Source organism: Trachurus japonicus, chromosome 15, assembly GCF_045865225.1.
Source record: "Trachurus japonicus isolate A0001 chromosome 15, Traja_1.0".
NCBI classification, from domain to species: Eukaryota; Metazoa; Chordata; class Actinopteri; order Carangiformes; family Carangidae; genus Trachurus; species Trachurus japonicus.
Window position 1 is genome coordinate 24,833,386 of NC_140921.1, and position 13,277 is coordinate 24,846,662.

Consider the following 13,277-nt stretch of genomic DNA (forward strand, 5'->3'; position numbering starts at 1 on the left):
TGGGTGGTGGATGTGTACAACCACAAGGCAGTAATTGGAGTTAAGCCTGTACATTTTAACACGCTTTCCATTGGAATTAAAGGTATCTTTAATGAGTTATTAGCAATTTCTGTTGGTATCGTTAATCGGTATTAGCAGAGTCTGTTGTTACCTTCAATGAGCTATTAGCAGAGTCTGTTGCCAATGAACCCACACATATACATTGCATGACTTTGATGGCATCAATGATTATTCACAACAGACACTATATAACGATCTGCTCTGAAAGTGTGTTCAGATTTAACAGACTTTGATGCAAACATTTAGGAGAAAACAGACACTTAAAGTTCTCTTCATTTTCTTTATTTTATTAAAAATTGCAAAAAAAATTTGATCAATTATCTGAACATTATTAGCGAAAGGCTTTTAATATGCATATGTACAAACAGGACATAACGGAGAAAATCATAAATACTCTTTAAACAAACCAGAAATGCCTGCAATGTTAGAAGCAACCGTTCTATTAGAAAACAAGAGTGACGAGACACTGCTTTCATTCCTGAGAAGCAAGTCTCACATCTGCCGTCACTCTGTACAAAGATATACAAGCTCCTCTTTCCTCACTTCTCACACAAGTCCACTTCCTTCTTGCTGACTTGCACACGAGCCTCATTTACATACCAGCTCTGTTGTCACGGAGAGGAACTTTAACAATGTCCCTACTAACATATCTCTCCTATTAGGAAGATCAAAATGCACCATTTCTAAGAAAGTATATCCTCTTGACAGAGAATTGTATATAAAGCACCATATTATTAAGTTTATGAAGTATGTAAAGCCAAAAGAGGAAGTGCTAGGCATGCTTTAAATCTACATCTCTCTGCAAGCACCATATCCCAGTAAGGCAGTTTTATGTTTGTTAATCAGTCTGGCCCCACTTCCTAATAAGTCACCATCGGTGAAGTCTTGCTAAGTTGCATAATGCGAATAAATCATTTACTTTACTGACATTTTGAGTTGCCAAGCTGTTAAAGATTTCCCTTTGGCTCCTCCAGCATGCCACTTGCTTTTTACGGCTTCTAGTTACAAATTCAATCAAGAAAATCTGCAGTTAGTAAACACTGACGAGTCGTTGATAGATTGATCCAGATGCTCTACAGCTCCTCTCCAGAAGGTCAGAGGTCAAACAGTCCATTGGATGTCTGGATGATAAAGAGCTAAATAGGGATAAACACCATATAAATTACCTGAATTTATTTATTTATTTTTAAAAGCTCTTATTTACGTGACAGAAGGTGACTTAATAAAAAGTGGTACCACTATTTTAAATGACTAGGAATACTCTGTTCTTTTTATGGCACCAACAGACAACAGCCTGGCACCGCATGAGATGTCAGTACGTCACTGTGTATGCGAACCCTTTACTATTATCTATTATTATCATGTATGGGACCAAATGCTGATTCACTGGTTAAGATTTGATTTGTCCACGCCCACAATCCTCACCTAAATTCAAAACCCCTCCCTGCTCAAATACGGGGCGCTGCAGCCAATCCAGCACCACCATCTGGTTCAACAGTGAGTAAATTTACAATCAGCGTTCTGTTAAGACGGCCCCTCAAGATGTCCCTCGTTACACCTCCTCTCCACCCGTCCCTTCCTCAGTTTCTGGGCTGGGAGTTGAACTCCTGGCAGATGTTGTTGATGATCTTGGGTACAAATTTGTAGAGGTTGTCGAACTCGTCCACAAAGAAGGAGTGCTCCTTGTCGGGGTCTGTGGCGATGTACTCCAGCTCGTCCTGGGCTGCCCAGGCGATGCCGATGGAGTAGGCGATCACACCTGGGTCACAGGGAGAGACGGCAGATTACACACACACACACACACACACAGACCTGGCATGTGTTTGTTAGATCAGCATGAAACCTCGCTGTGGACTGACACCTCAGTGTGTAACTTTAAACAGCGTTCCTGTGGGGTCTTAAAAAGTCTTAAAAGCATTGAATTTATGAATTTGGAAATAATACCTTAAAATGACTAGAAAAAGTCTTGAATTTTGATATCTGGGTCTTAAAAGTTGTGCTGTATTTAACTTCTCCGTATTGCAAAGATTTCATTTGTCAACCACGATTATTTCATAAATAAGAACGGTGGAATGCATCGCAGCCCTGGGGAAAATGGGAAGGGAAGAGAGGCTGGTGATTGAGAGAAGCAGATAAGTTATTTTATTTTTGACCAAATGTTCTTCTTGGTGACTTATGGATAGTGGAATCATACTGTAGAGCGTCATACAGTGAGATTTTGATATCATGAGGCCTTACGATACTGCAATAAATATCATGGGCTTGTTATTGAGGTATTGTAATATTGTGAGATTTTGATATTGTTACATCCCTATAGAGAACAAAGAGCAGAAAAATAGTGGGATGATACAGTTAATCTACAGTTAACGCTCTGAAATTCAAGGATTTCATTTTTCTTTGCTGGTGAAATAGGCCGAGAAATAGGTATTCATTTTTGATATAAATGGTCTTAAAAAGACTTGAATTTAACTTGAAGAAACCTGTCGGAACCCTGTTTAAAGTGTTAAGCAGCTAAAAAACGAGTTTTAGATGATTACTTTTGAGCTTGTTCAGTGAAGATTTATAGCCTTAAAGTGAGTTCACAGTCAGTGCTTTACTGCTTCTTTTCCACAGTGTTGTGGTCGACCTCTCACCTTGACGATGGACAGCCAGTGCAGGAGCCCTGACGTCATCATAGGAGCGGCCGTCTGTGATGACGATCATGATCTTGCGTTTGTTGGGTTTGGATTTGCTGAAGAGCTGCTCTGCAGCGTAGGTGATGGCAGCGCCGGTGCTGGTCCCTCCACTCCAGTAGTTGATGCGTTTGATGGCGTTCAGCAGCTCGGCCTTGTGGTTGTACTGGCCGAAGGCGAACTCCAGCCTCTGCTCGTAGGTGTACTGCACGGCCCCCACCCGGGTGTCCGTGTCCGAGATCTCAAACTCCCGCGTGACGTTTGCCACAAACTGCAGCACGGTGCGGAAGTTGCCCGTCCCCACGCTGCTGGAGCCGTCGATGACGAAGGCGATGTCGTTGGCGTTGAGGCAGGTTTTGCTGCACACCAAGCGGTCTGTGTCACACACTCTCTTCACCAGGGGCTGCACGGTCTTCCTCAGGGCAAACCAGCTAGTCACGGGCAGAGAGTAGAAGCCGTTTGTTCGACACACAGCCTGCAGGAGGAAGGAAGGACACACTGAGTTTCACACTGGCGTCTCCTCATGAGGCACTGTCACACCTCTGTGATAATACTCCACCTTGTCAACAAAATTGGCCTCAACCAGGTTTTGTTTCTCGTTGTCATCAGGGCCCTCGATGGTGACAAAGAAGATGTTGATGCCAGACTCCCGAGCGAGTCGAGACGCCTCCTCCACCTTGTCTGTGGGCCAGCCGTCCACCAGCACCACGGCCACGTTGGGGGCTCCTCCTCGGTTTCCATTGGCATCGCTGAAGTACTGCTTGTTGATGTAGGAGAGGGCCTTTCCTGTCAGGACAGCAGAGGGCAGCAGGGAGATGGTTAAACTCCTTCAAAGGAGTCAGTGGTTAAAGCACAGACATGAACTGAAGACATGCAGGAGGAGCAAAGTGGCTCAGTTATTCACAAAGTTGTTACTCAACATATGAACAAAAATAAACACAGACTGTAAAATATGAAAGGAAAAAAAAAGACATACGATAATGTTTATTTTTAAAAGTGCTTATTAAATACATTCAGTGAAATTAGATGTTTTTCCTGTCCAGCACAGACACACAGACGCATCCTCCTTAGAAATACTGTATGCCACATAAAACATTATGCTGCTGCCTGTATTTAAATGCTTTCACAAAAATTGTGCTATTGTATCATTTATTGTGTCATAGGATTGTTGGTGGTCTAAACAATGTCAGAGCAGAAGCGACTCTGTTGGGGGACTATAGAGGATTTTACAGCCACTGACTCTGTTGTATGATTAGAAAGCGCCTCTGGGCGAACACAAATAACACATATTTGTATCAGCATGCAAAATTTAGCAAGTCATAAAGACATATGTGGCAGCGGGTGCATGCTGACGCACTACCCGATGCAGAAAAACAGCACTTGCCCTCTGAAAGGCAGCCCCCATGGGCTGGTAAAAACCAAGAGCTGTTTGGTCAGAGCAGAGGAAAAACAGGGCTTACAGAAGCAGCACTGTAATTTAGCTAGCAGTGTCTCGCAGCAAATTTAGATTTAATTCTATCCTAGCATGTGAAAATGTGCCTGGGTAGTAAACCATGCGATAATTGCACCCCTTTCCCTTTCACACTTGTGTTTGTAGGCATTTACAGTAGCTGGCAGCAAACAGCGGGTCACTCACCCACATTAGAAAGGCCTCCCTTCTGCACAATCTTATCTATGGCGGACTTCAGCTCTCTGGAGTTGGAGTGCCCCCTCAGACTGATCTCAGTCACAGGGTCATCCCTGCAGACAAAACAAGAGGCAGTCTCATTACGTTTCCCTACTTAAAAAATGGTATGTAATAACACAACAAGAGCAGTGAGGTTACCCATATTGGATGATGCCCATCATGGGACCGGCCATGCCCACGTTGATGGTCTGAGCCACCTCAGCCAGGAAGTCCTTCTGGATCTTAAAACGCCGCTTCCCAATGCTCCAGCTGCCGTCCATCAAGAAGGCCAGGTCCACCTTACAATCTGCAGAGACAGCACACACCACAAGGTGACTGCAGGTTGGCTTCTGTGTGTTGCTGATTTATGCATTTGTTGAAGCCATAAGAAGTATGGTATGGTCAGTGAAGTCTGGACTATTGCATCTTTAACGCAGCAAAGTTCAAAGACAGAGTGTGGAGTTTTGTGAGTGTTGAAGTACTTGGGTGATATTCCAGTGGTGTCCTGCTCCTCCACTTGGGTTAATTTTAAACAATACAAAGATGGACTGATATCCATTTAGCTCTTTTTGAAACACACAGTTCCAGCGTGTTAATGGAAACGATTTCACAGGGTACCTTTAATAGGGAAACATAAATTCTACACACAGTATTTTGATATTTGGATGTGTGACGTACTTGTGTTTCCCTGTGACACAGGCTCAGGAGCTCTGGGTAGGCCTACTGGTTCTTGCTCCTTCAAAGTGAAACCTGAAATTTGTGAAATGCATCTTTAAAGCAGAAATTAGGTAATCTGGACATTTTTAGGCATCATTCTGTAAAGTAAGAAAAATTTCACTGGACATCTCTTGACCTTTTCAGTTTTCATATGCCATGGTGGACAGAAAATTCAAATTAAAGTGGTTTATGTATCAACATGAAACTACACCCTCTTCCCTTGCTACAAATCAGGAGAAAAAATTAACATTGGCATAAGCAACTTGAAAGAGTTTTGCAGCTGCCCACTTTGCAACTTTCCAAACGTCAGTCGGTATTTGTTGTGGCAAAAGTTATGGCAAACAGGAACTGATTTTACCCTCAAGCAACCATCCCATTTGGCTTTACCTCACTTAAATCCCTTCAATTACAGGCTGAACAGAAACCCACACGTTTTCCTTGGATAGCCTCGGTTTGGTTGGTACTTACAGTCAGAAATGAAGAGTTACTGGCAAAGTGTCTCTTTGGGGGGCCAGATAAAGGGGCATATTGCAGCGCAAGCGCTCTTACCTGATTCATAAATGTTTGCTTCTGGCTTCCAGGCATCCACTGGCTCCACTGCGTAGATAATATCATACAAGCTCAGCGTTAGCACATTACTACACAAAGCAGCAAGTGGCCTAACTACCAATGGTCACCATGGTAGCTATGCAAAAGGTTAGATTTGATCATAATTTCAAAACAATGCAACTTTTTTGTAAGCTCTAGTCATTATTAGAAAGCTAAGGCAGCTGGCGAGAATATAAATAAATGGATCCCTTGATAGATGTCCAAGGTGACACCTCCCTGGATACAAACAGGTGTCTGCAGCCATGGTGACCACTGCTCACCTCTAGTGTGGGTTGTATCCAGTGGCGTCTTACGGTTGACATCTGAGTCACTGGATCTGGGTGCTAAAAGTAAAGACACTATCAGTGATAAAACACTGTGACACGCGACACGTGAAACAAATGTTAACATACCCTGGAGGTTAGAGCCGGCTCCCATTGACTGCAAGTTTCATTTAACTGGATGTGTGGTGGGATTTTTGTGGTGCAGGGTTGAAATTGTGCAACCACTTGGTTTTCCATATTGTATCCGTTCTGCTTAGATTGGATTCTCTACCGTGTCATCAAACACATGGCACCACGGCCTATAATCTGCTCTTTGCATGTCCTTTTTCTGTCTTGTCTGTCAGCCATATTGTAGTGGTTTGCATTTTTTCAGTGTGAAGGCTGGACTAAAAACAAACCAAATGTCTTTTCCCTCCAAAGTCATTCAATGAATGATTTTGAGAAATGCAGCTGTTCGCTTTCTTGCAGAAAGTCACATGAGAAGTTCAATAGCAATCTCATGTCTGCGTATCACCTGCAGATGGTTAGCATGGCTTAGCATGATAACGTGAACCATAGGGGAAGAGCTGTGGCCAGCACCTCTACTCAGTCTGCACACGCCATCTTATGACTTGAATTTCAATTGTTTTTGACTATTCCCCAACCCAAAGCACATTTTTACATATCAAATGTTTAACTGCACCGAATAAGGTATCTATGACCAAAATATTTAATCTCCACACTCCTGGAAGCATCTTGGCAAACAGAGGAGCAGCCCTTCGCTAAAGTTGCTGCAGCTGCTAACATGCCACTGTTTGTGTTAACATTGTGTAAAGATAACTGACAACCCCTTTGTATTTCTTAAGAAAATGTGTACAAAACCCAAAGTAAATACAATAATCTGCAGCTTTCATAACAAGCTGGCTGTTTCCCGCTGTCTTTGTGCTAGGCTCCTAACTCTTCCCTCCAGTCAGGCAATCAGTCAAGTATATTTAACATGCTGTCGAACTATTCCTTTAAGTGTCATGGCCCAATATTCAAATAGTTTTTATGGATACATTCTAATCATTATTTGTTGGGGCACATTCTCATAAATCTGCATTACAATATAAAGGTTGGATAAAGAGACAAAGACAAATCAAGGGGCAAAATGACACAAACAATTTCATTTAAACACTAAATGAAACAGCAAAAGAAATAAAAGAGTGTCACAAAATAAAACAGGAACATCAGATTGTGGTCATGTCTGGAAACATGTAGGGGAAAAAAGAGGTTTACATCTGAACACAATCCACATACAGCCTGGACCCCAGGACCTGTTAGTTCCCAGTGCTATAGAGAATAGGAAAACACTTACGGTACGGTCCAAAGTTATAATACCAGCGCTCAAACTCTGAGATATCAGGCCTGTGATCGGGAGCTAGAGGAGGATGTTTTGAAACCTGTTAGTTCCCACAATGAACTTCAGAGAGACAAGCACCAATTGCCATGGTTGTGATTGGTCACATGTGTTTCCCAACCAATCCCACACCAGTGAAAACAATGGCTTTGTGTAGAATCACCAGACTCCCTCTCTCACATGCCAAAACTACATTATGTTAACTTCTTCCACATATGGCAGGCAGATGGCATGTAAACACAGTGTCCTCAGAGAGAGTGCATGTACATACATATGGCTCCAATTCAACACATATACAGTACATGGTCTGTAGATACCAAACTGTATCAATCATGCACATGCAACTTGAATGGATACAAGGTGTAGTAACCTTCCACTGTGAATGGGGGCGGTACAGACCAATTTGTCTCGTGCTTGTCTTTGAAGGAGGTTGGCTTACCTGTAATGTCAGGTGTGTCAGTCTCGCTCCATGTGTATCCTGAGTCTGGAACTGCATAACTAATATCTGGATGCACAGCAGAGAAGGTGGAGGCATCAGCAACTACAAGGGTTAACTTCAGGGTGCTGAAATTAAATGCTTTCAAAGTAGATCCTCTCCAATTTACTCTAATCGATGCCCACAGGCAGAACACACTCTTCCAAATAGTTTCTGACTATCAGGGAGAATTAATGAACTATTCCTGAGGCCTCATTGTTGGCATCTGATCAATACATTAAAAGCTCATATTAAGTGAAACCTGGAATGCTTTTAGAAGAGAAAACCTGTCGTTGCAAATCTTTAAGCCATATCAGTTTCACCTCAGTTCGTTAGAACATTAATCACATCCCTTTGTGTTAATGATTTGTTAAAAGACCAATGAGCGATTCTTGGATACCTGCTGGTCGTCGAGCTCCAGGGAACCAATCAGGGCGAGGGAAGGAGGGGGGCGCCCAATCCCTTCTGGGAAAAGCTGTGCAGGGGAAGATTAGAAAGCTGCGTTCAGGACAAGCACCAAGGAGAATCATACTTGTGACCTCCACTCAACCTGCCACGTTGTTGATGGGGTATGCACAAGATGTTCAGCCTTGAGACAAACGCTGAACATACAATCGACTACAGGTTGTTTGTTTTTCTACCTGCATTTTAAAAAGACAAAGGAAAGGTCAATTCTCTGAGACAATGTGAATGTGTTTCCACCTTTACTGTTTTCTACCTGCTGCAGCCAGACTCCAGTTTAATCGACCAGACTGGTTAATTGAAACGTGGCTGAACTGCAGAAGCCCAAACAGCTGAGCAAAACCATAACAGTGCATTGCATCTGTCTAAACTGGCTGAGCCATGACAACACACTTCAGTTAACCCCTCCCTGCGGTGGACGGGTCGCTTACACAAACACACAGCCTGTGCTCTGAGGTTCCCATCGAGTGGCAGCTACAGCCAGCAGGGTCTTTGTTGACTGGGACGGGCTGGAAGAGCCCAGCCAGTCGTCCAGTGAAGCGTGGGAGTATTATTCTAAAGTTGGTGTCAAACCAGGGACAGTGTAGATAGTAGGACGCAGAGATTAGTCTAATCTGCTGCTGGTCAAAGGCGCAGCAGCATAGAGCAGACAGCCGTGTTGTTTTATTTCTGATGAAACAGGTGCTTTAAAAGGATTGAGTTTAACTCTCCCAATCATAGCCACTTCGGTGGTCACTGCGGCCATAAGGTCACACCGAACACAGGGATACTGATCCTCACCTTGGGTTGTAGCTTAGGCTTCAATATGTCTGCAGGAGTGATGGCAGTTTCTCTGAAATTTATATAAACCAAATTTGTATTCTAAGAACAACACTTTATCATCTATCTTTCATGGCTATTTTCGTATTATTACACATTAGACAGTGTACAAGTTATAGAAAGAAACCTTAAAAGACAAGACGAATCAGAATGACACAGAGACCCAGCGATCAGACAATTAAACCTTTCACATGGCTCTGTTGTCAGGTAGGAACATCTCATCACAAATGTGAGGCTAAACTGCATCGTAACATTTCCAGAAAGCTCAGCAATAACTTCAAACATCTGTTTGGGGTAGCTGAGTGGCAAAGCAACAGGGGATAAAACCCTTTAACTCATAAATCAGAGGTCAGGACACTAAAATCTCTAAGCATTGACTGTGCTGGTGTGTCCTTGAGAGAGACACTGAACCGCTGCTGGCTCTGGGGGCGCTGCAATGCAGCCGATCCTGACCTGTGACCTCTGACCTAAGACATGAAGAATTTCCCTGAGGCGATCAATAAAGTATCACATAATTATCCACAAGACGCAGATCTGAGTGGCTGTTCTCAGCACTGATATCTCTACATAATGGGCCAGTCAGATAAATGATGCACTGGTTCGGAGCAGCTCACACTGCATTTCAGGAATCCTATCATACAATCAAGCATCACTTTCACGGATATGTGACTGTCTTATTTTAGCGATGCTGCATGGTTTCGCATTCCACAGAAGCAAAAACAGAGACGCATTCCTCAGTAAGCCAAACTTCGCCTGGTTTGAACGGCGAGAGCTTTCTATTCCTGACAGGACCCAGATCCTCCAGCGCTGCGGACTGGATGGAGCGTCTCTCTGGGAGCAGCTCAGGGCCACTTGGTGCTGCTGCTGCTGCTGCTGCTGCTTTCATCTCATTCTCAGCAAGCTTTTACGAGGGAGGGGAAGAGGCCAGACCAGATGGGATCTGTCATAAGATGTTATTACAGTACTGACAGAGCGCGTTTCTCATCGTGGCCTTATCTAAAAGAGAAAGTTGAGAGCTCTTTGCTCTCTCAGAAATAGTGGAGATATGGAACAAGATGAATTCTGGATAACAATGTCACATCATCCCTCATCTTTGAGATCAACATACTTACTGCTCCTTTCTTTCACATTCATAGGCCCCAGTGAAAGCCGAGCATCTTCTTGTGTTTCCGCCTGTCATTTATAGACGGCTGACTACGCATTGAACCACAGCATCCCACAGAAGGTAAAGATTAGTGCAGCTGTATAAAACATTTCAGCCAGGGTTTTATTGCCCCAGTGTCCCCCCTGTTTGATCAGACCCATCTACTTCTCTACGTCAGTGAGTGTCTTTACTTGTGCAGTTTTGAGGACTCCCCCCAGGATCTGGCGATACTTACCGGGGTTGGACTGGCTCATGGTTGGAGTCCGCTCGGGTGGAGCTGGCTGAACCCTGTTAAAAGCTGTTTGTAGCAATGAGAAACAGGCAGATAGGAATAGAGAGGAAAAAGAGAAAGAAAAGGGGCAGAAGAGAGCTTCAGGCTTGGGGCTACATCCATAAATCAAGCCCAGCTGTTTTGCTTTGAGGGAAGCTGAAGGCATTTTCTCCGCAGCATGATATCAAAAACAAACGGATATATGCTGGGTGTGTTTACAGGCCGTAACTGGGCTTCATTTGCCTCTTTTCATCTTGGAAAATGAAAACATGAATAAGAGGCATGTGCCTGATGACAGAGAACAGCGATCATCATGAGAGGAATGTGAAATGGATTAGTAGCGACCCTGTGGTGATCACAGGGGCTTATGGGTGTGGACACAAGGGTCAGACTTACAGCGGCTACGTCTCCTGGATTCTTGTTCCAACAAAGACATCTGTCCCCCCCTCCTGCCCTTGACCTGCATTCCCTCTAAGACCCCCTCATCTGCCTGGTTGTTTTTCTGTGTGTGAGTGTGTGTGTGTGTTAAGGATGAGGCTGACCTGGGCCTACTGGAGAGGAGAGCTGTCTCCTGATAGCCGACCCTGCCTCTGGTCTGCGCAGACCTGGGACCAAAGTATGGAAAACAATACAATTATGAGACAACATGTAATAAATTACATTCATCACATTATCTTCACTGGCAGATGAAAAACTAACATCTTCTGGTTGATGATATTCTTAACACATTTCACAGTGATATAATGTCTTCATTTTGTGATGGCAGACACTGGAGAAGACATGTGGAACAAAACTCTGAATCAGATCTTTGCAGCAAAATGTGATCAGTGACAGCTTTATGATTGACAGCTATTGTGGATAGATTCAGGGACCGCACATGGAGGAGGAGGAGGAAGAGGAGAACTGAGACTATGTTTTCACTCTTCAGTCCAGACTGAATCTCAACAGATAATAAATGCATGATGATGCATTGATGATGCAATACAGTTGAGTCTTGTATTTGAGTGATGTTACAGTTTAAAGAGAAGTTGGGCTTCTCCAGAGCGGCCCTGTGTTAGCAGACTGTGCACAAACAGAACAGATGCCATGCAGAGTTTGTGTGTATGAGTGCAGTAAAACAAGAAAGGAAAAGCAGAGGAGACAATATCTGGCAAATGAACAGTTAAAATGAAAAAGGACACATGAAGATCAGAGCTTGGTTTACCTGCATTGGTTCGGTGTGGGAATCTATTCGGATAGGCACTTCCTCTGAATACTTTGAAGAAATGCCATGGTTTAGTTCAACGTGCGGAGCTGTATTCGATGTAAAGGACTTTCCAAGAGATTATTGACATACCTTGGCCGGGACCCTTTCCTTGACCATTTTGTGACTGTCCTATACCAATAACACAACGTGGGCAAATTTAGACAAAAATCTTGATTTATAAAAAAAAATAGCAAATCAACATAAGTTTTGGTTTAAGCATTAACCAGTAGCCCAGGTCATGGATTTACTGTTTTAAGTTTTTTTTTTCACTTAAAACAATCAAACTGAACCGATTTATTCAAATACACAAGTTGTGCCTCGGATTGTGACAAACTTGCTTTGAAAACAGGACCAGCCACCCCTTTAATATAGAATACATACTGAACCCTGATGCACACTACCCCCAAAGGACTAACATGAAGCAAACACCCCCACATACTCCTGCACACCTCAAGTGTTAAGCAACGCCGCAGCACCCGTTTATGCCACCCAAAGACAAAAGAACATTGTTGACCCCTGTTTGTGTCGCTTCACTTACTTGCAGCTGCCACAGAGGAAAGGTACGGGTGACTGCTGCCTAGATGGAAGAAAAAGACAGAGTGCCAATATAGAAAGGAGAGAGGTAATGTTACAGATAATGAAGGAGACAGAAATGGTTGGGAGCTTGTCCGGCACACAGCCCATCTCATTTACACACATACCTTAAGATACTGCAGCATTGTCTACTCCCTGTAGCTGCATTTCTACCCAAAACGGGGCAGATGATAACGGTCTGATAATGTTCTGGTTTAATAAGGGTGACGAAAGGTCTGGTGATCACGCATACAGTTAAATCAGTCAGGCGAGCAACCCAACAGCAACGAACAAACTTCATCACAGAGCGTCTGTAATTTGTTATAATTGCAGCTGCGACTTGTAATTACCAGCCATGATTTTACCAGCCACAATCATTTATCTTCATCACTCTTCTCCGTGGGTTCATTCACACACAAATGAACACTTGTTCTGACAGAATAAAAATGCTGCTGATGTTGTTAGTGACATTAGCGAGGCGGCATGCTGGCTGCACACCGCAAAAACTCAAAATCTTTTCAAGAATGTCTTATTTCTTGTCAAAATGTCTAATTTCTAGTCTCTTTCCACTTAAGATAAGACTCATCACCTAAAAATGAACTTGTTTTTAGATCATTTTCATTTCACATTTTTGTGCTTGTAATAAGAAAGAAAAACTTGTTCCACTATCAGATTTTTCTACTTATTTCAAGTAAAAAAAATGCTACCTTTTATGTGATGAGTCTTATTTTAAGTATAATGAGATTATAATGAGATTTGTTTTGACTAGAAATTACATTTTGACTAGAAATAAGACAAATATTCTTGGTAAGATACTTGAGTTTTTGCAGTGCAGTGGATCTTCTGTGTGGATCAGTGTTATTGGATCATTAACAGCAGCCTGCATCCAAGTAAACACACAATCCTCTACATAACATACATG

At 43.1% G+C, this 13,277-nt stretch overlaps 1 protein-coding gene across 7 annotated transcripts in view; it reads right to left on the reverse strand.

The window, feature by feature from the left end:
* Positions 1 to 320: 320 nt before the first annotated feature.
* Positions 321 to 13,277, reverse strand: part of vit (vitrin) — a 66,245-nt gene continuing 53,288 nt past the window's right edge. For 2 of the 7 annotated variants that reach the window (XM_085800726.1, XM_085800725.1), the window contains exons 8-23: positions 12,321 to 12,359; positions 11,873 to 11,911; positions 11,741 to 11,791; positions 11,079 to 11,141; positions 10,501 to 10,563; positions 8,241 to 8,315; positions 7,805 to 7,870; positions 7,324 to 7,386; positions 5,985 to 6,047; positions 5,665 to 5,712; positions 5,077 to 5,148; positions 4,558 to 4,705; positions 4,369 to 4,472; positions 3,292 to 3,518; positions 2,694 to 3,207; positions 321 to 1,819 (exon numbers count right to left, since the gene is read on the reverse strand). In XM_085800726.1, coding sequence (XP_085656852.1) covers positions 1,641 to 1,819; positions 2,694 to 3,207; positions 3,292 to 3,518; positions 4,369 to 4,472; positions 4,558 to 4,705; positions 5,077 to 5,148; positions 5,665 to 5,712; positions 5,985 to 6,047; positions 7,324 to 7,386; positions 7,805 to 7,870; positions 8,241 to 8,315; positions 10,501 to 10,563; positions 11,079 to 11,141; positions 11,741 to 11,791; positions 11,873 to 11,911; positions 12,321 to 12,359 — 1,814 coding nt within the window. In that variant the 3' untranslated portion in view covers positions 321 to 1,640. The remainder of the gene's footprint in view (positions 1,820 to 2,693; positions 3,208 to 3,291; positions 3,519 to 4,368; positions 4,473 to 4,557; positions 4,706 to 5,076; positions 5,149 to 5,664; positions 5,713 to 5,984; positions 6,048 to 7,323; positions 7,387 to 7,804; positions 7,871 to 8,240; positions 8,316 to 10,500; positions 10,564 to 11,078; positions 11,142 to 11,740; positions 11,792 to 11,872; positions 11,912 to 12,320; positions 12,360 to 13,277) is intronic. The other 5 variants (XM_085800727.1, XM_085800728.1, XM_085800729.1 and 2 more) reach the window with 5 other exon arrangements.